At 44.7% G+C, this 22,493-nt stretch overlaps 1 protein-coding gene and 1 long non-coding RNA gene across 2 annotated transcripts; both read right to left on the reverse strand.

The window, feature by feature from the left end:
• Positions 1–4,905: 4,905 nt before the first annotated feature.
• Positions 4,906–9,321, reverse strand: LOC123782067 (uncharacterized). The gene is made up of 4 exons (XR_006776897.2): positions 9,287–9,321; positions 8,939–9,206; positions 7,196–7,293; positions 4,906–6,435 (listed from the first exon to the last, which is right to left on the reverse strand). It is a non-coding gene; the product is annotated as an uncharacterized LOC123782067 (long non-coding RNA).
• A 5,635-nt stretch (positions 9,322–14,956) lies between these two features.
• On the reverse strand, positions 14,957–21,127 carry TTR (transthyretin). Its single transcript, XM_045781944.2, has 4 exons — positions 21,021–21,127; positions 19,809–19,939; positions 17,709–17,844; positions 14,957–15,209 (listed from the first exon to the last, which is right to left on the reverse strand). Exons 1-4 carry the CDS (start codon positions 21,087–21,089, stop codon positions 15,102–15,104), a joined length of 444 nt encoding a protein of 147 aa, XP_045637900.1. The 5' UTR covers positions 21,090–21,127; the 3' UTR covers positions 14,957–15,101.
• Positions 21,128–22,493: the final 1,366 nt, after the last annotated feature.

Here is a 22,493-nt window from a genome sequence, read left to right on the forward strand (position 1 = left end):
GCGGGGCTCGATCCCACGACCCTGATATCATGACCTGAGCCAAAATCAAGAATCAGTCACTCAACTGACAGAGCCACCCAGGTGCCCCATTATGACAGACAATAAGACTATTATCTTGACACGTTTTTGACTATTTCATAGGATAATGTGCTCAGTTTCTACAAAGTTCACGTAGGTAATATTTCACATGCTCCATGTTTATGATGGGCCAAGTACTTTCTAAGCCTGTTTCATGTCCTACCTCATTACTGGTCCTCACGACCACCCTGAAGGAGTAAAAGTAGGGATTTGTTGAGAAGCCACAAGAAAGAGATTCAGTGGCAGAAGAGCAAAAGTTAAATGCGGCCCCTTCGAGATAAATCAGATTGCGGAAGTGGTTAAAGGACACTGGGGGCTCTAAGGAAGTAGAATAAGAGACAGTGGATAGAAATTTTATAAGCCCCAGAAATTTACAAGCCTTACGAAAACCTTTCTAGAAATTAATTCATGACTCTAGACTCCAACCTTTAAGTTCAACAATTTATTAAAATTAAGGAAAAAAAAGAACAACAAACATTGTTTTTTTAAATCTGCGGTCTGAAGGGTTTCGCTGCTTCTCAGTTACAAGGACGATGGTATTGCTTTTCTAGTGAGCTTTTGTAAGGAAATAGAATCTATCCAAAGGCTTTGGAGAATACATCGGGGGAAATAATTGAGTACTTTTTTAATAACACTTTTTAGTAGCTACTTATCTAAAAACTTCTTTTGTAAGTCATTTCCTGGGAGTAAATGTAATTTTTTACTTTAGGCCTAGTAGCTAAAGTATTATAATTACCAGTCCCATGGGGAGGACGAATTGACTAGGGAGCATGAAATCACAGAACTTTAGGTCACGAAGGAACTTTACAATCATCCAGTTCATTTCTTTTCCTTTCTCTTTGTTGTATTAGGTACCCATTAAAACAAAAAGAAGTGGAGATGGAATTTACCACTCCTCCACAGGGCAGTTGTAATGTTCCCATCACTCAGTCAATCCCAGCCACAAGACCGGGTTTAAAGCACTGATCGGATCAGTTCATTGCCTGTTTTTAACTTGACACTAGCTTCCCCTTTACCCATAGTTTCTTTAACTTCTTAGCATAGACCTTCTGTCCTCTGCTATTCGATATGAAATAGCCCGCCTCGAATTAAACCAAGTTGCTTGCCTTTCTCTGTTTCATGGTCTCTCAAGTCTCTGTCCCTCTGCAGTTCAGTCTCCCCCCAGGAAAGGCTTTTCCTACTTATTTGCCTGGTGTCTCCTACTCAGCTTTTAAGGACGCGCTCAGACGCCCCCTCTTCTGTGAGGCCTCCAGGCCCCCAGGAATCAGGGCAAGCTTTTCTGTTCTGCTGCCATAGCATTTAAATCTCTTTATGGCAATGCTCACTTCCTTTCCTCCCCTCTACTTTCCTTCCTCCCCCCTCCCTCCCTCCTCCCCCCTCCCTCCCTCCTCCCCCCTCCCTCCCTTCCTCCCTCCATCCTTCTCTCCCTCCCTCCCTCCTTCTCTCTCTGTTCAGTCTTTCATGCCCATCTCCACTGCTAATAACATGAGTTCCCTGAAAACGGACTTGGTGTCTTAATTCATCCTTCTGGCTCCAGCACCCGGCACAGGGGCTGCACACATGTGTGTGTGGAAGAACCGATACACGTGCCCTGCCATAGATTCAAGGATGCAACCCCCCGCCCCGCGCCCCCCAAAGCTTCTATGTGCTAATTCCCAGAATCTGTGCAAGGAACTTTGCAGGTGTGATTAAATTAAGGATCTTGAGATGGAGACATGATCCTGGATTATTTGAGTGACCCAATATAATCACAAGGCTCCTTGTAAGAAAGGGCCGTGAGCCAAGGATGTAAGGGGCCTCTAGAAGCTTAGAAAGGCAAGGAGAACCACTCTTGGAGGTCAAACATCCAGAAGGAACACAGCCCTGCCAACACCTTGATTTTAGACTTCTGGCTTCCAGAAGTGTAAGGGAATAAATTTGGGCTGTTTTAAGCCACTGAATTGGTGGTAATTGGTTCCAGTGGCAATACACTAATACACTAGTACACATGCCTAAATGAATTATGGATCAGACCTTCCAGACTATTAGACATATTTTTTAAAATGGCTTATTAAAGGGAATAGACAATACACATTAAAAATAAAGTAAATACAGGGGTGCCTGGGTGGCTCAGTTGGTTAAGCATCTGATTCGATTCCAGCTCAGATTGTGGTCTCAGGGTCATGAGATCATGCCTCGCATCAGGCTCCACCCTCAGCGTGGAGTCTGCTTGACAGTCTCTCTCCTTCTCCCTCTGCCGCCCTGCTTGCGCTCTCTCTCTTTTTAAAATAAACAAATTAAAAAATAAATAAATACAGGAGAAATGTTCATCCTTTGTAGTCAAAGAATAAAAATTCAAGCAATCACAAGATATAATGATATATCTGCTGAAGTGATAAAACATTTCCAATAAGCAGAACTGGTAAGGCTTCACGTTATAGAATTTTTTGCATTAATATGTTCATACTCCAATCTTACTCCAAATAACATGCCACAGTTCTTGAGAACTTAACAAGTTCTGTGAATTGTTTTAAACATTTTTACATGTATTATGACAATTGTCATTTAAAATAACCCTTTGGAGGGGCACCTGGGTGGCTCGGTCATTATGCGTCTGCCTTCGGCTCAGGGCGTGATCCCAGGGTCCTGGGATCGAGCCCCACATCGGGCTTCCTGCTCTGTTGGGAGCCTGCTTCTTCCTCTCCCACTCCCCCTGCTTGTGTTCCCTCTCTTGCTGGCTGTCTCTCTCTCTGTCAAATAAATAAATAAAATCTTAAAAATAAGATAAAATAACCCTTTGGAAGTGGTGCTGTGATTATTTCCATTTTACAAATGAAAAAACCCAAGGCATAGAAAGCTGATGTAATCTGTTCAAGATCAAACAGCTTGTAATGGTGAAGCCAGGACTATTTCCCAGGCAATCTGATGCCCAAGTCTCCACGCCATCTAAGAATTAGATACTTCTGGAAAATGTTAGGTCACTCACTTAATTCAACAGAAGCAAAATGCTGTATGCTTCATAAAGATGTTCATTGTAGCACTAACTACAAGTCCCCAAAATTGAGACTCAGTATATGACATTACGAAAGTGGTGTAAATTTTTCAAAACATAAAAATTATAAAGATTGTATGGAAATATGAGAAATTGTTCATGACAACATAATTAAAGCATGAAAATAATGTTACATTATGGTTGCAATTTTATATAAATATGTTTATAGCATTCTATTAGTAAGAACATTCTATTGTGGTATAACTATGTGCTGCTATAATTTTAGTTTCTTGAACATTATTACATTCCTTTCAATAAAAGTATACTAAAATAATTATCTTTGAAAAAACCCTGCTAACTTTATTCTCCATAAACCATGGGATTGAGTCTTTCAATTTAATAATGTGCATGAGAAAGCCTATTTTGGAATCATTACTGATTTTTTGGGTACACGTTTTTCTCTTATCAAGAGAAGATGGATATTTCTACAGCTGTATCATTTGAGACATTCTTTTTTTTTTTTAAAGATTTTATTTATTTATTTGAGAGAGAGAGAATGTGCGTGAGCAGGGGGAGGGGTGCACAGGGAAAGGGAGAAGCAGACTCCCAGCCAAGCAGGGATCCCAACATGGGGCTCGATCCTATTACCCCAGGATCATGACCTGAGCCGAAGGCAGACACTCAACCAACTGAGCCACCCAGAAGCCCCTTGAGATGTTCTTGGTCACAAGTAGCAAAATAAATAAATCAGTAAATCCAAAATTGTTCTAAAATTCAAAGTTTATTTTAAAAAAAACTTTTTAGAAAATATATATAATTTTTTAAAAGCCATTTTTATAAATAAAGAAAAATTGATTTAAAAAAGCCCTGAATCAAACACACTTAAAAAATAAACTATTGGTTAATGCCAATGAAAATTCAAGAAATATTAAATGCTTCGGCTGCTCCAAATTGTCACCAAGCCTTGCTTTCTGCCTTTCTGGGACGGGCTTCCTCCTGAACATCACCCCCTCATAGGACGGCTACCAGCCCCTCCCGGGCTGCACTGTTCCAGGGGAGACGTCACATTCTTATCTCATCGTGAAAGAGAAGTCCCCGGTTTCCCTCTGATCGGACCATGTTAGGTCCCTGAGCACCCCTAAACTAAACACAGGGGCAGAGATGATGAGATTAATTCAGACAGAAAAACTCCTTGCTCCCACTCCCTTCTCCTAGAGGATTTCCATTGCTCTTCAAAGGAAACAGAATGGATGGAATGGTTGCTGGAATATTCACTATAGAGCTTTCATGGACTTTTCTGTGTATTTGCCTCTGTACAGAGGAGCCCCAGGTGGGAAGGGCCTTGACTCCTGGCAAGATGCCAAATTCTTAGGCAGGACCCTGACTCTTGATTTCGGCTAGGTCCTGATCTCAGGCTCATGAGATGGAGCTCTGTGTGGGGTTCACTCCCTGTGCAGGGCCCTGACCCCCCATGATGTGGGGCTCCCACCCTGTGATGCTGGGCTCCCACCTGTGACGCCCCTCTGTGGCCTGGCCTGGAATGGCAGTGGGTCTCTACCTTTGAAGATGCTGAAGCAGAAGCCACTCTGTAAATAGCCTTTGTTTTTTATTTTTTTTAAATAATATTTTTTTATTATGTTATGTTAGTCACCATACAGTACATCCCTAGTTTTTGATGTAAAGTTCGATGATTCATTACTTGCGTATAATACCCAGTGCACCATGCAATACGTGCCCTCCTTACTACCCATCACCAGCCTATCCCATTCCCTCACCCCCCTCCCCTCTGAAGCCCTCAGTTTGTTTCCCAGAGTCCATAGTCTCTCATGGTTCATTCCCCCTTCTGTTTACCCCCCTTCCTTCTTCCCTTTCTTAGCCTTTAGTTATAATTTGAATGCAGGGACCCTTTTGTTCTTTTGGCCCCAGCCCTAGGCAGAAGAACATTTTAAATAGACTGTTTTCTATTTTAAACATTCCCAGTGACTAGATTCTTGACATCAGTTCCAGGATGTAGAACCGTGGCACTCAGGATTTGAACTAGGTTACTCCCAGGAGCTGGGAGTCTGCCAGTGTTTCCCAACAAACTGGTCCGTTTCTTGTAGATTGATAGGTCATGCTGCCATTTCTCACGTGTCTATATGAGGGGAAAAAACACCCTGGTAAATCCCAGAGACCTTGGAGGGGCTCACAGAGGAGCTGTCTGCCTGCTCAGAGTCAAGCCGTTCACTTATCCTTCGGCAAATGTTCGCTGAGCACTGACTAGGTGCTGGACACTGCTCTGCAGACGCTTCGAAATCCATTGCAGTGCCTTTTCCAAAAACGCTTTCCCGGGAAGGCTGTGGAGTCAGGTTCATTCAGCTCAGCCCCGCTCATCCAGACCGCTGCCTGGTGCTCTCGGGCCGGCCCCGGGGTTCTCTCCCTAAGCCCACCACTGCTTTCCACAGCAGGCTTGATGCCTCCTGGGGAGTGACATTAGTGGCAGGGCCAGCAGGTGGGTGACAGCTGAGCCGTGAGGGACAGGCCACATCTCTGGCGTTTATGTAAGCAGGCTGCGCGGAGCCCCTGTCCCCTTGCTAGCTGCCAACGGTTCCAGAACAGACCTTCAGCATTTGCACTGATTGCCAAAGATGAATTACCATCGGCCTTGGCTTTAAATTAACTGGGGCAGTTCTAACCCACCACGAATGGGCAGCTGGGAAACGGAATTGATGGGGAGCTTATTTCCATTTTGAGAGGCCGTAAGAAGTAGTGGGGCTAAGGGAAGGGTGTGTTCCATGAACTGGGAAGTAGGAGGAAGGAATGGCTGTAAAGCTGAGGGTCCGGGTGAGGCACAAAATTCCTAGGACGCGCCGTGTCTGAAGACAAAATGTAGTTTAAGGCGTAAATACTCTGAATGTCCTTGTTCAACAGGTGCTATCCAAATGTTTCAGGAGCTATTTTAATACTGGCGATTTTTGTTTTCTGCCCATATGTGTGCCCACAATGCCAACTCCCAAGGTATGAGATTAAAAAGTGGCTTGATTGCTTCAAGTGCAGCATGGTTGAAATTGAAGTCAGCATCTCTGGCTACGGATCTGCGCTTCTGCCCGTACTCCTGAGCGCTGGCTCGCCCACCCAACCCACTCACCGCGATGGGTGCCTGAGACTTCACGGACTCCTCGAATTCTCCCCATTCCCACCACAAAGCCAGCATTGCTACCTGCTGATTTTCTATTCTAAATACCTCTATAGACATGGAGGTCAAGGGGGGAGGGGCTGGGGAAGTAGCTCACGCGTGGAGGAACTGGCCTTAGCGTTATCACAAGCTGGTTTGGTGTTCACCATAGGGCAGTGGCGTTCCATAGGACATGACAGTATCACAGAACATCAACATCCTCAAGGTTGCTCTGAGACCATGACAAAGACAAAAACCAACATCACCGTGAAACCCACAAAACACCAAACCTCCCCTCTATTGAAAGGAGTCACTGCTTCTGCTTTATTACCAATTACAGTTCTTTCTCTTCTCTGATCTGCCCTCCCTACACATAAACCTCTGCGATGCCCGTAGAATTGTCCCCACTTTCAGACAGCATCCAATCTAGATGAAGTCCCACTTCCTGAGACTTTCTCAAATCATCGAATTAAAGCCCAACTCCTATAACAGGTTCTTTCCAACACTCTCAGTGAGACACTCTAGGGTTCCCCATGGAGTGTGCTCTCCCCGGCTTGAAAGAGTCATAAACCCAAGTGGTTCAACTCCATAAATGTGCTCCTGGTGGATTTGGGCAGGAGGTAGACTGGAGACACGCAGCTGCAAGCCAAGGACCCCAAAGATTACCAGCGAGTCACCGGAAGCTAGGCGGAGGCAAGGAAGGATCCTATCCTACAGCTTTCAGAAGCGACGGGGCCCTGCCAACGTCTTGGTTTTGGGCTTCTCACCCCCAGGACTGTGAGACAATAACCTTCTGTTGTTTTAAGCTACCTGGTTTATGCTGGTTTGTTACAGTTGCACCAGGAATCTAATACACAAGAAAAGACCGAGAAACTGTGAGGGGTTGGAGGCCACTAGGAAGCCTTACGGCAATGTTGTTTTCGCAGTTTTGATAATTGTACTATGATATGTACGACGTTAGCATTAGAATTTGGATAAGGAGCTCTACATACCATTTTCGCAACTTTTCTCCTCTGAGGCGAAAACTAGTTCAAAATGGGAAGTTAAAACAACAGGGCCTGCGTAGCAACATTTTTTCTAGGTAGGTCTCCTGAGGCAGGGGAAACAAAGTAAAAATAAACTATTGAGACTACATCAAAAAAAAAAGTTTCTTCACAGCAGAGGAAACAATCAACCAAACGAAAGGACAACGTACAGAATGGCAGAAGATACTTACAAATGACATATCTGATAAAGGGTTAGTATCAAAAATACATAAAGAACTTATACTACTCAAAAAAGTAATGTAATTAAAAAATGGCCAGAAGACATGATCAGATATTTCTCCAAAGAAGACATCCAGATGGCCAACAGACCCATGAAAAGATGTTCAACATCGGTCACCCTCAGGGAAATGCAAATCAAAACCACAGTGACATAGCACCTCACACCTGTCGCACTGGCTAAAATCAGAAATACAAGAAACAACAAGCGTTGGTGTCGATGTGGAGAAAAAGGAACTATTGTCCACTGTTGGTGGGAATGCAAACTGGTGCAGCCACTGTGGAAAACGGTATGGAGGTTCCTCAAAAAGTTACAAATAGAATTATCACATGATTCAGTAATTCCATTACTGGGTATTTACCCAAAGAACATGAAAACACTAATTCAAAAAAATATATGTACCCCTATGTTTACTGCAGCATTATTTACAATAGCCTGATTATGGAAGCAGCCCAAGTGCCCACTGATAGATCAACAGATAAAGAGGAAGTGGTACCCGCGCGCGCACACACACACACACACACACACACACACACACACACACACAGACACACACACACACACACACCCCACAATGGAATAGTCAGCCATAAAAAAGAATGAAATCATGCCATTTACAACAACATAGATGGACCTATAAGGTATAATGCGAAGCGAAATAAGTGTCAGAGAAAGACAAATACCATATGACTTCAATCGCATGTGGAATTTAAGAAAAAAACAAACAAAAAAAGGGACAAATAGCAAAACAGGCTCTTGGGCACTTGCGTGGCTCAGTTGGCTAAGCATCTGCCTTTGGCTCAGGTCATGATCCCAGGGTCCTGGGATCGAGCCCCAGCGCTGGTCTCCCTGCTCAGTGGGAGGCCTGCTTGTCCCTCTCCCTCTGCCCGCCCCCTTCCCCATGCTTGTGCTCTTTCTCTCTCCAATAAATAAATAAAATCTTAAAAAAAAAACCAAACCAAACAGACTCTTAACTATAGAGAACAAGCAGATGGTTACCAGAGGGGATGGATGAGATAGGAGTCGGGGATTAAGAGTAAATTCCTGTGAGAGCACTGAGCTCAGCTATGGAAGTGTTGAATCACTGTGTTGTATGCCTGAAACTTGTGTAACGCTTTATGTTAACTATACTGGAATTAACACACACACACACACACACACACACACACACACACACAACAGGGCATAGACTTTTTTTTCTTAAACAAGAAACAGTACTCGGGCATTCTAATTTAATCACGCCGCTTCTCTGCTTGAAGCCCTGCATTGGGATGAGAGGCCCACGCCCCTGTGCCCGTTTGCACTGCGGGTTATGGGGCAGCGCAGAAGGAGTCTCACAGGCCGGCCGCTGCCCGTCAGCCTGGCCTCCCTGCTCGGGCCCTTGCGCTCCAGCCATCCTGACCGCACTGGGCTCATCTCTGCGGACTCGCCTTCCCCCTGTGGGTGTTCATACGACTCCATTCACTCGTTACCTCTTCTCTGAGCCTTCCCTTCTTGTCCTCAGGCTGCATCAATGCCCAGCCACATCCTCACGCTGCAGAGCGCGGCCCTGGGCCCCGAGGAGAGCCAGGATGCCCGAGAGATGCCAACAGGTGTCGAGGGAGTACAGGAGCATCGCGTTTCTTTTCTGTTTATCTTGGTAACCGTGAGAAAAATATTCCTTTTCTCCATGCCCCTCCAAGTGCTGAGGGGCTGGTCTCACCCCAGAGATGAGCCTCCTGGCTTTAGCGGTGTGGCATCCTGAAACATCAGAAAGGTTAAATGGGGGTGGAAATGTACGAATCAATTCATCTAGGGGTGCCCAGATTAAGAATTTTTACCTGTGAAGTCTGGCTTCAAAGGCTCAGGACGTCCCATTGATTTTAATGGTGACCTCTGGTTCCCTAACGGTAGGATACACCGCCCAGGAAAGACTTTCAACAGAGGTAATCTTGAAACAGATTGTTGCATATAAATGTCCCAATCAAATTATGTTCCGTTGAATATGTTTTATGTGGAGAGCATAGCAGCAGTTTTTTGTCTTATTTTTAGAAAGGCCAGGGACATTTTATGAGAATGAATACCTTGCCTTTCAATGACACTGCTGTTTACACTTACCCTCCACCCATTCACACACATGGACGACACTCAAGTCAAGTGACATCTGAAAGAGCTGTGACTCAGAGCATTTCCACACTGGTGTCCTGGAGCCGGCAGGTAATGCCTTGTGTTAAATTTTCAGGAATTTTATGAGCTGATTATCAAACACTGCATTAAATTATCTTAAAATAAAGGTAAGAAATACTCAAATCTCATTTCTTTCTGATCATCTTCTGTACGCTCTTGCTGTTGCTTACGACTGCTGCATCTGCGTGGTGGAAATCTCCACCACACCATGTGCTGCTCGTCCCGGCTCTGCCTCAGGACACCATGCTGCTGGCTTGGAATTGGCCGTGGTGGGGTTACTTACACCAAGACATTGGCAAACACTACAAATCTGGGCTGACTTTTTTTCTCTGAAGGGCCTGTTGTTAAACATTTACCATCAAACACACATACACACATGCTTACTTTATTGATTTTATGTTTTTGTATATGGAGATAAATTATTGATTCAAATATTAGGAAGTCTACATGGGTTGAAGGGGTATTTTCACTCAGCTCTCCCTTGAGGCACTGGGTGCTTTTTAAACCACGTCATCATTTTTTTCTGGACAAGGCAAATGAAACCCATTTTATAAGCTAATATTCATTCCTTTTTCTGAATTTCCTTGTATACCACACCACTCCAAATCACACTAACCCACACCTCAAACCTTCATTTCTAAAATGAGTTGGTCTGGTTCCCCTGCTTCCGCTTTTAATCAATCCCATGAGCCAGAGAGAGATCACAAGCAGTCAAGGGGGAGGGGCAGAGGGAAAGGGAGAAGCAGATTCCCTGCTGAGCAGGGAGCCCAACACCCTGGGATCCCAGGACCCTGGGATCATGACCTGAGCTGAAGGCAGATGCTTAACCAACTGAGCCAACCAGGCGCCCCACAAGTTTAGTTTTCTTAAACCCAGCTTCCATCATGTCATTCCCCTGGTCCAGACCCTTCAAGGCCTCCTTATTACCATACACAGGCTTTTCAAAGAATGGATGGTAGTATAGTCCCTGTATTAGGGTTCCCCAGAGAAATATAAATATAAATATACATATAAATTTAATAAATTTATATTTAAAATAAAAATTCAATCATATTTATATTTAAATACACACATATATATAGAGAGAAAACGATTCACTTTAAGGAATTGACTCATGTGATTGTAGGGGATGGGAAGTCTGAAATTTGCAGGGCAGGCCAGCAGGCTAGAGATCCAGGGAAGAGTTGATGTCGCTGTCTTGAGTCCAAAGGCAGTCGGCAGGCAGAATTCCTTCTTTCTCTGGGGGCCTCAGTCTTTTTCATAGGACCATCAGCTGATTGGATGAGGCCCACCCACATTACGGAGGACAATCTGCTTTACTCAAAGTCCACTGATTTCAGTGTTAATCACGTCTAAAGTAGTTAAAGGGCACAAACTTCCTGTTATGAGATGAGTAAGTTCTGGGGGTGTGATGTAGGGCATGGTAACTATAGTTAGCAATACTGTATCATATACTGGAGAGTTGTTAAGAGAGTAAATTTTGAAAGTTCTCACCACACACACGCACACAAGAGGTGACCATGTGAAGTGAGGAATGTGTTAACTAACCTTATTGTGGAATCTTTTTACAATATATATGTTTATCAAATCACCATGTTTTATGGGGCGCCTGGGTGGCTCAGTCATTAAGCATCTGCCTTTGGCTCAGGTCATGATCCTAGCGTTCTGGGATCAAGCCCTGCATCAGGCTCCCTGCTCAGCCGGAAGCCTGCTTCTCCCTCTCCCACTCCCCCTGCTTGTGTTCCCTCTCTCGCTGCCTCTTTCTCTGTCAAAATAAATAAATAAAATCTTTAAAAAAATCACCATGTTTTACATTTAAACTTACACAATGTTATGTGTCAATTACATCCCAATAAAGATGGAGGGAAAAAATGTTAATCACATCAAAAAATACCTTCACAGCAACGCCTAGAATGGTGTTTGACCAAAGACTGGGTACTGTAGCCTGACCAATTTGACACATAGAGTGAATCATCGTGGTGCTCCTCCTCTCATTTATCTATCCCAGGGTGAAATCTTCGGCCACATCCTTATTCCTGAGGTTATTGGGAAATTGATACAACATGATGAAGACCCTTTTGTTTTAGGGAAGTAAGAGATGTGTGTGTTTCTGATTAGTGGGAAAGGCCATGAATGGAATTAATTAAGATACTCTTATTTCTTGGGTATTTTTATGGGAAAGAGAGGAGGGCTGATGGGAGGCCACCAAGGTTGAGATGAAGCACATATTGTTGCTTTTGTGCATTTTTGGCGGGATTTTCTTATTAGCGCTCATTGCTATTTCAAGGGTTCGGGTGAGCAGCTCCTCACCATCTGAATAATCAGGAACCCACGGACTACTGTGGCAAATCTCTCTCTCTGCCTTTCAGGGCTTTGCACAGCTCTCTGTGTGGCTTTGGGCAAATTACTTAACCTTCTATAGCTCAGCTTTCTTATCCCAAAAAGACTCCTGAAACCTAGCATTCGGTGATTTTGTAACCTGAACTTACCCATCCAATTATCCCCCCATGATTTTTCATCTCTCTGCGTGTGACGACCCAGTTCCCGCCCTCCTTTTTGCAATGATCACACCAACCTCCGTGAAGATATCTCAGCTAATGTGCTTTTCTACAGCTTAGATAACTAGTCCTCTGTCCACCACATCTACTTTTCAAATACAACTTGTAATATCTTTCAAATACACAGGGCTTTAATAAACCAATACTGAATAGACAGACCCCCTGCGTCATACGGTAAACGATGTGGACGTGCAGTTCACAAGAGGCTCGAATGGCCAATAAGCACAAGACAGTATGTTCAGCGTCACTAGGGAAGAAAAGAAATCTAAAGAAATATTACGTGTAAATTTTGACTTTCAGAATGACATACTTCAGTGACTACAAGCCCAGGATACAATTTGGAAGAATACCATAGGAGGCTACATTAGTTTCCCAGGGTTGTTAAGTGAGTGGCTTAAAATAACAGAAATTTGTGGTCTCACAGTTCTGGAGTTTAGAATTCTAAAATCAAGGTGTCAGCTGGGCCACACTCCTTCCAAAACTCGTAGGGGAGAAGACTTCTGTTGATGGCTATTAATCCTAGGTGTCCTTGGCTCACGGCTGGTTGTTAGTCCAGTCTCTGCCTCTGTCACCACATGGCCTTCTCCCTGTGTTATCTGTGTCTGAATTTTCCTCTTGTAAGGACACCAGTCATGTTGGCTTAAGGCCCACCCTACTGACTTCATCTCTACTAATTACGTCTGCAGACTCTGTTTCCAAATAAGGTCACATTCACAGGTACTGGGTGTTAGGACTTCAACATACCTTTTTAGGGGACACAATTCAACCTGTAACTGTGGCCGTGAAAGGCATAAGCCAAGATACTAACACATAACAAAGAGCAAAGGGAGAAAGAATCATTTCAGTGGAGGCAGCAGGGACAGAGGACTCTCAGGGACCAGGCAACACATTCTGCTTTATGCCAAGATGCTACATAGCTTCCAGAAGATAGATGACATTCAGAAAGGAAGGAGAAGGCTGAACGTTAAACTGGAAGTCAAATTGAGTTGATTTCAATGGACAAGATTCAATTTGTTGATGCCAAAAAGAAATGAGGCAGGAACATTAAAAAGTTAAATTCAATTCAGATACATATATGGCATATTTTCAATCTGCTTGGGCTATAAAAATCCATAGCTATTTAACAGCGGCCAAATTGAAATGTAGCATTTTATTAATAGGCAGGTCAGTGACCAATACAGTCATTGTTAAGTATTAGATTGATTCTTATAAAATTGCCAATATTTGACCATTTAATCTATAAAAATGTCAGTTTGATGTGGATTGGCCTAATATACACGGAAAAAGGACTTGCTAACCTTGTTAACAGAATTAGAGGCATTGATTTTACCACATGGATTTGGGGCAAAGCTTAATGAATACATGTTAAAAACCTACACTCCACTTTCTTCAAATTTCTTCCTCTTTCTACACGGCCAGCTAGAGCATGGCAAGATTTTAGCTTTCAATTTGGCAGAAAATGGAATGACTGCTTAGGTATGTTTAGGCCTAAACCTTGGGTCAGACCCAGGTTGTCCTGGGGAACCCTGGTTGGAGATTGTGCCCCAGAAGTAACTATCTCTGCCCCAGCCACATGGGGGACACCTGTGACGAGTTTCCCAGCTTGGGTCCATATTGTCTGGAACTATACCACTCGTTGTGTCTAAGGGAGACCATGCGACAAATTCTAGCTGGGGAAATGTCAGTGAGAATCATGGGTCTCACTGCAGCACAGGGGGGAAGAAGATCATACTTTGTCTCTTCCCCCAGTCTGCCGACTGGGTGTCCCTTCAAGCCACAAAATAAACAAATCTGGGCCCTGAGTTACCATTTGGAGGAAAGCCACTCTGGGGGTCAGCAGACGAAGAATTCTTTCACCGGACTTGGCGCGAGGGAGAAAGAAACTGTGGTTTTGTGAACCTCGGAGATTGGGATTGTCATTACGGCAGCACAACCTAGCCCACCTTACTACCTCCCACCCGTCAACATCCTCAATCTCCATCTGTTCCCTCCATTTACCGCGTCGTTTCACTTTGTGTGGGCCTTGCAATCTCTGCTCTCTCGACCTAGAATAACTCCTCCCTTTTCTAGCTGGTAAACCGCCAAGATTCAGAAGTGAAATTTATTCAGTGTCCCTGTCTGACTTCTCCCGGCTGTTTGCTACGCCCTCTTTCCTCCCCTCGCTGAGCCTTGTACCCCAGCCTCGGTGAAATCACATTGACATCGTCATCTTCTCCAAAGTCTGTGAGCTCTTGAAATGCAGACACTAGATCTCATTCTTTATGTTCAGGGCGCCTAAAATAGCACTTGGCATGTAGGGTTTCTCAGTACATGAATTTTGGATGAGTCTAAGTGAATCGGGGTGTGAGGGTTCTCTGATTACATCCTCTAGTCAGCTGACTGTGGGCTGCCGTTGGTCAGAACCGGATTAGAGACCTTGAGTCACTGCAGGTCTGTCCCGGCACAGCTGGGCACTGCTCTCAAAATCAGGAAAGCGCTTAAAGGGAATGCACAGAATAAAGAAGTGGGTCCTCAGAATTTGTCTTTTGCTAGTCAGCGAAGGTTAGAGGAAACAAAAGCTTTCTCTTTCTCAGAATGTGTGTTTTTAATGGCCGTGGACCACGTCAAATACGTGCTCAGCTCGAAAGACATTGGAAATTGGGACTTCCCTCCAGAATTCAGCCAGAGACTTCTTTGAGTTCCTTTGCTTCTCTCTAAAATTCAAATTTTTTTTTCTTTGAGAGGACAACAAGGGAATAAAAAAGTGAGCTCAAATGAAATGAGAAGTGCTTTAATAGGAACATTTTATTGTCTCTGCCCGAGTTTCTAGCATAGCTTATAAAGTGAAAACACTGCTTTAATAAAAATGGAATACTACTGGTTACACAAAATCCCGTCCTTTCAGCTTCAAATCCACCCAGGGAGGCGTCCCTCATTCTTTGGGGCTGCTGACGAGGGCTGTGGTGGAGTAGGAGTAGGGGCTGAGCAGGGCCGCGATGGTGTAGTGGCGGAAGCCAGAGTCGTTCGCTGTGAACACCACCTAAGAGAGAGCATAGACAGGGTCCGTTTCTATCAGAGCCTAGAAAGATGAGTCACCGAGAGGGAGACCACTGGACGTCCAGTGCCAAGTTAATTCATTTTATCTTATGGTTTCTTTTTCTGGAACAGATTGAACAAAAAGCAAAAATCCAAATATGCCAGTAAGAAGACTTCATGGGAGACTGATGCAGCCCTTGGAACAAGATTTCATTCCTACCGCCTGGGTAACCAGGTCTCTCTCTCTCTTGCCTGTGTTTGTTTTTTGCAAATTCACACTAAAAATCAGGGTGGTGCTAGCCTGACTGAGGGAAATCACAGAAAGCCTAAGTGTTCTTGTCCATTTTCTTGGTTTTAGGAAAAGGAGGAGGAGAGGCAGTAACTGGCATTCAGTCATCTGAGGACCGAAGAACGGGGACTGCCATCCTCACCGCACACCAGAGACCTGGAATTGTAGAACTGACAGGGAATATTCTTCCCATTTTAGAGATAAGTAAGTAAACCAGACCTCTGAGTTAGGGTTTGGCCCAAGTTGATACAGGACAGAGCCAGGTTAGAAATTAAGGCTTCTGTCTCCAAACCCAGAGATTTTTCTCCCTCTATTCCTTTGCAGTTTTTAACACGAAGAGCAAGTATGTGTTTATGTGTGTAAGAAGCAATGAAATATGGAGTAAAAGCAGTATGGGGTTCTCGTTACCACAGCAGAGTGTGCGGGGTCACGTGGGAATTTTGAAATAGACACACCTGGGTTGGAGCTCATTCGAGCTTCCTGATTGGACAGATTGCTGACCAAAGTGTTGTTCCAGGTGGTCATGTACTTCAGGCAGGGTTAGCAGAGCTTCTGAGACCCAGGCACCGGGGGAGTCTAGATGCCAGAGTGAGACAAGTAGGCAGGAAGCTGGCTCAGGAGAGAGATGGGGGGCAGCGAGGAGGCCTTTAATCTTACTTATTTTGTATACAGGCCTTGGATTGAGCTTTGGACACATCCTGGATAAATGAGTTTTTTCCTCAAACGGCAGAAGGAAGCCTTGGTTGTTTGGGGAAAAAAAAACTGACTGAACCATACTGAAAATAAAAACAGCATGAGGGCAAGAGGAGGGAGGAATCACCTTGGAATCCTGAAGGAGAAAAAAGCATTCCTTAAAGGCCAAGCGTCTGGAATCACCCAGGGAAAGCTTCTGACACTGACCTTGGCTTTCAGCTCCACTTGATTTTTCCTCAAAACTGTAAATGGCATAGTCTGCGCTCACAGTCCCACCAAGTGAAGAGGACGACTAGTTCTGCAGGAAATTTCCTAACCCTCTCGGTGAGTAAAACAGGGCTGCCCGGGTCACAGGCGAGGGAGCAGGTGGCTGACGCAGAAGTGTGGGAGGCCTGGGTCAGCAGAGGCTGGCGGGGGAGGAACTCACGGCTGGACCCCCAGCACCAGCCACAGAGGGGGACCCGGGACGTGCAGAGCAGCAGTGTGCTTTCACGTATGAATTTCTAGCATTTAGCAGAGTGCTGGACACATAGAAGGCTTTTATTTTCCTAATGTTAGTTGAATGAGTGCTAAGGGAGTCAGGACAGACAAGGAAGCTAACATCTAACGACGAGCAGCAACACATCGTGGGCCGTGTGGCCGTGAATCCTCTCGTTAGGCTGAGCCCAGGGCAGACAAGGGTTCCAAGGAGCCTGATCCCGTGTTCTGGGGTGCAGGCCGAGACTCTAGGGGCACGCGTTTTGTGGTAGGCACCTCCAAGCCCTGCACCATCTAAACTAGTCTCTCTGTCTTGCTACGCCGCTGAGGCGGGGCAGCCAAAGGCTTCTTGGGAGATGAGGACCCCCATCTCCCTGGATGACTTGTGAGCCCCAGAAGTCGACCAGTCTCCCACGGTTTTTCTGGCAACACCGTCTACCAAAAGAACCATTTGATGTCAATTGAAAGTCTCATCCATGACTAAGCCAGAGAGGATGGTTCCCTTTCATGCTGAGCTATTTTTGATGCAATTATTTGATCTTTGACTCTGGCCAGCATGTCTGGATTCTCTTTCTGTGATAGCCATCTGTTTTAAATGACTTAAGGAATTACAGACAAGGAGGAGGCACCAAGACTGGGCCGTGGATCATATGAAGGTTCCTACAATGTGGCTTGATTATTATTGTTTTTAGCCTGACTTCTTACAGGAAGAAGGCTAAGGCACACCTGAGGCTAAGCCCAGCTGGGGCCCTGTTGGTCATTATTTCTGCTCGTCCCTTTACTAGACTCTGGGCAAGTTATTTCACTGCCCGGTGCCTCAAATTCTTCCTTTGTAAGATGAGGATAATAATAACAGCCCCAATGGTCTGTGGAGGAGGATTGAGTAGGTTAAATATAGAAAAGACAACAGTCTGGCACGTGGTGTATCCTCGACCAGTGTTATCTCTTGTGTTGCCGTTATCATCTTGAATTTGCTGTCTGGGATTAACAACAACAAAACAAGGAAAATACTAAAAAGCAACGTGCGTGTCTCTACGCTCTCACCTCTGCATATTCATGGAACGGGGAAATGCCGAGTGACTTCCAGTACGACTTGGTGTCTAATTCCACCTTGTATACCCCTTCCACAAACTTCTCAGCCGTTGTGAGCCCATGGAGCTCGCCAAATTCACTGGTTTTCCTAGAAGGTGCAAATTACAGGTTAAGTTAGGCATTAGGGGAATGAATGCCATGGCAAGGTGACACCACAGGCTCGTGCACGCGCGCACATACACACACACACACACACACACACACACACTACGTATATGTGGGGGGAGATACACATATATATGTACACATATATATAATACATATATGTGGGGGGAAATACATATATATGTACACATATATATAATACATATATGTGGGGGGAAATATATAGATAGATATAGATATATACACACATACATATTTAAGAAAGGGAGAGGGAAGGAAAGGTGAAATCCCAGTTACTGAAATTAACTGACAGGAAATTTGTCAGAAAGATTTCAAAAAGCTTATTCTAGATTTTTCTTAGGAGAACAGAAGGTATAGGTATAATGTTTCATCTCAAAAACAGTCAGTGCAATTCAGGGTTGGTGTTTGGATGAAGGTTCATAACTACCCCTTGGAAGTGGGGGCATGAGCTGCTTGGACTCTGCGGTCCCCATGACACCAGGGTCTTACTCCTTCCCGCCCCCTGCATGTGAGGGTGTCTTTCAGAGGTGGTACCACTTGAACGCACAGGGGGAACGCCAAAGTATAATGAGGAACCTGTACCTGAAATTATGTATATATTTAATCTTTTTAATAACACTTTGCTAACAACAAATACGAGGCAACTCTCTTTAAAAAAATAACCAGGGAACTTCTGTTTCTATACAGTACCAGCTCCATTGCTGATGTTAGAATTGCCCTCCATTAGACCTCAAAAACTGACAGATAAAAATGGAAATTGTCTTTACTAACTCTAATTGCCTTTCCACCTTTCTTCTTTTCTAGGAAGAAAATATTTAATTTCCTTTTTTTTTTTTGTCTTGTCAGAAGAGAGGATTCACATGAACATCTGAATATATTTGGTGTTCATTCTATCTCTTGCTTAGAATATTCTCTTAAGTACTTTCCACATTGTGCTTGGCATTTTAGATAAACACAAATGAATTCACAAATAAAAACTCAATTGAAACCACACCAACACAAATGGTCTTCCCAGTGATGGGTGAAGAATCGTAATGCGGTTCTTGAGATTCAGTTAAAGCCCACAGAAATTTTCCTTCCTGGAGACGTAAACACTTAGCAGTATCGCTTGGTGCTGAGGGTTTCTTGGCTGCTCATTCGTTCAGTGAGTTGGTTTAGGTTTGCTAATGTGCATTTTCTTTGAAATTCGTGCTAAGGGAGATGGGAAAACACTTTATGAAAATTGTGCGGTGGCCGAGGAAGGTGAGAAGTCACTGTTGCCCCTGACATTGGGTGATCGGTCTGTGGCCGTGCTCTGCTTACGTGTCTTTCTTGTCTGTGTCCTTTTGTTACCGAGAGCACCAGCCTCCAGCCTGGCGCGGGGCAGGTGCTCCACGAGCGCTGGTTAGACACAGCTCTGGATTCTGGCGGATCCAGATAAACTACAGACGCGTGCCTTGTCAGTGCCGTCCCTCAAGTCCTTTCCTTTCATTAATAAACTGACACAAATTGTTCTTCTTGCCTAAAATTCCAAGCCAAGGACACTCAGCTTGAGTGTTTTGCAAGGGCACCAGAGAATCTGTGACACTCCTGAAATTGATTAATACGTGTGTGTGTGTGTGTGTGTGTGTGTGATTTCCTAGGCGCAGAGATCACAGTTTTCATTACCTTCTTAGAGTGGTCTGTGACCCAAGAACGCAGTGGACCGCTACTAGAGACAGAGGAGAAGCTGACTCCTTTTTCCTTTCCCGTCTGTCCCTTCTGGGCGCTCCCGGAGAAGCAAAGCAAGAGGAGGGCACCCTCCCCATGGCCTACTTGACCCCTGCCTGCATTCTCAATCTACTTGAAGATTCTTCAGCGAATGGTGTGAGGCACTCTCTCTTACAAGCGGCAGGGGAATGAGCTGCTAGAACGAGGTCCCAGGTCCGGGCTTGTTGGGTAGCTTACCCGGAGGCGAAGGGCTCCCAGCTCTCATCAGCAGCCTTTTTGAACACTTTCACGGCCACGTTGACAGCAGGGCTGCCTCGGACAGCGTCTAGGACCTTGACCATCAGAGGACACTTGGATCCACCAGAGCCCTGGGCATAGAGAAGACCAGTGAGAGGTCAATAAAACCGGTAAGAGTGAAAGGATCTATTCTTTTTCTTATTTTAAGGTTTTATTTATTTATTTATTTATTTAGCTCGAGCAGGGGGAGGGGGAGAAGCAGACGCCCAGCTGAGCAGAGAGCCTGACACAGGGCTTGATCCCAGGACCCTGGGATCATGACCGGAGCCAAAGGCAGACACTTAAGCAACTGAACCACCCAGGTGCCCCTGAAAGGATCTATCCTTGATGGTGTTAGAAACCTGGAACAAGGCAAGATGTACATGCCAATTGCATTTCCAGCAGTATACATGTTGATAGTTAATGAGCTCCCCTTCTCAGTGTAACAGAGACATGAGTGCTCCCAGAGCAAGGCTGGTTTCTGCCTCCGGACATGCTGCGATCGACCGGGGATGTGTCTAATGAATTTTAAGGGAGAAAATAGGCCCTCTGAGAGCAGTTGCTTTGTGAAGCCTCGCTATTTGAGTGGAATTACTGAAAAGATGTAATGTGCCATAGGACCCAATAGTTAGTTTCTCCCCCCTAGAGCATTTTAGTTCTCTGTTGCTGTAGTCATTCCCACTTACTAGTTGTAAAGTCATGCCAGACTATTTGATGACCCATTTAATAGTATTAGTTAATTCTTCTAGAGGACTAAAGAATTCGGTATTTGACTAGAATGGTGTCTGCCAAGCCTTTCAAAAATTAATCAATAAAGACATTTTGATTAGCTGAAGGGAAATAAACTTTATAAAAGGATGCATTTCTGAAAACGTGATATTGGTAGCTTCGCGAATATCACGTCTTTATTTCTACCATCTATCTGAGGAAATGGAGCGGAGGAGCCAGGACCTGCAGGCCCAGGGCACCAAAGCAATAGCGGGGTGCACCAGGGTCCCAGAGCTCTGCAGAGCTTGACTCATTTTGAAGTTTGAATCAATGACATTTAAAAGCCCACGCGGGGTACCCTTGTCCTAGTAACAAAAGGCGGCTGGCAGAGCTGAGAGAAGTCACTTCTTTGCCTAGTGGACCTAAGGGTCTGTATAAAAGGACTTCGCAGAATCGAACACTCACCGCAGGGCCAGCCTCAGCCACGAGTACCAGTCCGGCGAGGCAAAGGAGGAGCAGACGATGAGAAGCCATCCTGCCAGGAACGCGAGGGCCTGTGTGGCGGCTGCCCCCAGCTTGGGGCTTTTATGCTCACTTCTCCCAAGCCATGCTGCTGATCCCTGCCAACTGACTCCAAACCTGCTGATTCTGATTATTGACTTAGTCAACAAAGAGAGAATAAGTAACTCACACAAATATGAACCTTGCCTAGAGAGATTAGAGTGTAGGAACATTAGCTCTATGAAATATTCTTATGCGTAACAGGTCATTGCCCGGCTAGATCACCAAAACAAAACACACAAAACCAAACATATTCTTCCCCCTGCTTGGCTGGAGGCAGCAGCAGCATTCTTGGGATTTTTTTTTTCCCTCCCTTACAGATTTCTCTGCGTGGTTTTTTGTTTTATTTTTTTTCATTTTCTATATGTTTTGTCTTTCGTTTTAGATGCTAGACGCAAGTTGTAATACTCTATTTCACATGGAACGACGTCCGGCCTCACAGAGTTAAATACAGTGCATTAGAAAACATCACTTGGTATATGTCGGGCGGGGGGCGGTCAAGAGGAAAAACCCTTGACAGTGCTTGTATTTTAAAAAGCCTATGTTTTAGCCAAACAAACTCATCTGGAAGCTTTGCTTACTCAGCCATTTCTCCACCGGTTTTTGTGTTCTTCCCAGACAAGGTTCATCTCAACCCAAGAAATAATGATATATTTCAAACTGGCATTAAAAAGCCTAAAATACAGAGAACCAGATATCCTTCTTTTAAAAATGTTTATTTATTTATTTATTTTAGAGAGCAAGACAGCATGAGTGGAAGGGGCAAAGGGAGGGGGAGAGAATCTCAAGCAGACTCCCAGCTGAGCAGGGAGCCCAACGTGGGGCTCGATCCCACGACCCTGAGATCATGACCTGAGCTGAAACCGGGAGTCAGTTGCTTCACCGACTGTGTTGCCCAGGTTTCTGGAAAACCAGATATTCTTACTGTTTCTCCTGCGTTGATGGGCAGGAACAAGGCTACCCAGCTGGCTTTTAAACCTCAAGAATCATAATCCAGGGAAGCTGACTGACTCAGTGGAGTGTGCAACTCTTGATCTTGGGGTTGTGAGTTTGGGCCCCATATTGGGCTTAGAGCTTATTTAAAAAAAGAATCACAATCCAAATTTCTTGAAGGAAGTGGAGAGGACTGTGAGAACTGGAAGTTATGGTTGACAGCATATTCTCTTCCTCCTCCCAACTTACACACCCAGAAATTATCACTATTTCATGATTCACTGATCAAGTATCAACTCAGGTGTATGAATGCGCAAGTATGTGTACGTGGCTTTGCTCGTTGATTCATTAAGACAGGTTTGTCTTTACAGAGACATGCAGAAGAGAGACAACAATTTTGGACAAATACATGTCAAGGATGGGTCGAGTTTGGAGCAGCGAGGG

The sequence above is a fragment of the Ursus americanus genome, chromosome 19 (assembly GCF_024610735.1).
Source record: "Ursus americanus isolate L20-20 chromosome 19, mUrsAme1.1.p, whole genome shotgun sequence".
In the NCBI taxonomy this organism is placed as follows: Eukaryota; Metazoa; Chordata; class Mammalia; order Carnivora; family Ursidae; genus Ursus; species Ursus americanus.

Excerpts from the sequence above, each read along its gene's own strand:
- TTR (XM_045781944.2), bottom strand. The coding sequence starts at position 21,089 with ATGGCTTCTCATCGTCTGCTCCTCCTTTGCCTCGCCGGACTGGTACTC. Across the intron at positions 19,940-21,020 it reads TGGCTGAGGCTGGCCCTGCG|GGCTCTGGTGGATCCAAGTG; the intron begins GTGAGTGTTCGA and ends CTCTATGCCCAG. Across the intron at positions 17,845-19,808 it reads TGGGAGCCCTTCGCCTCCGG|GAAAACCAGTGAATTTGGCG; the intron begins GTAAGCTACCCA and ends TGCACCTTCTAG.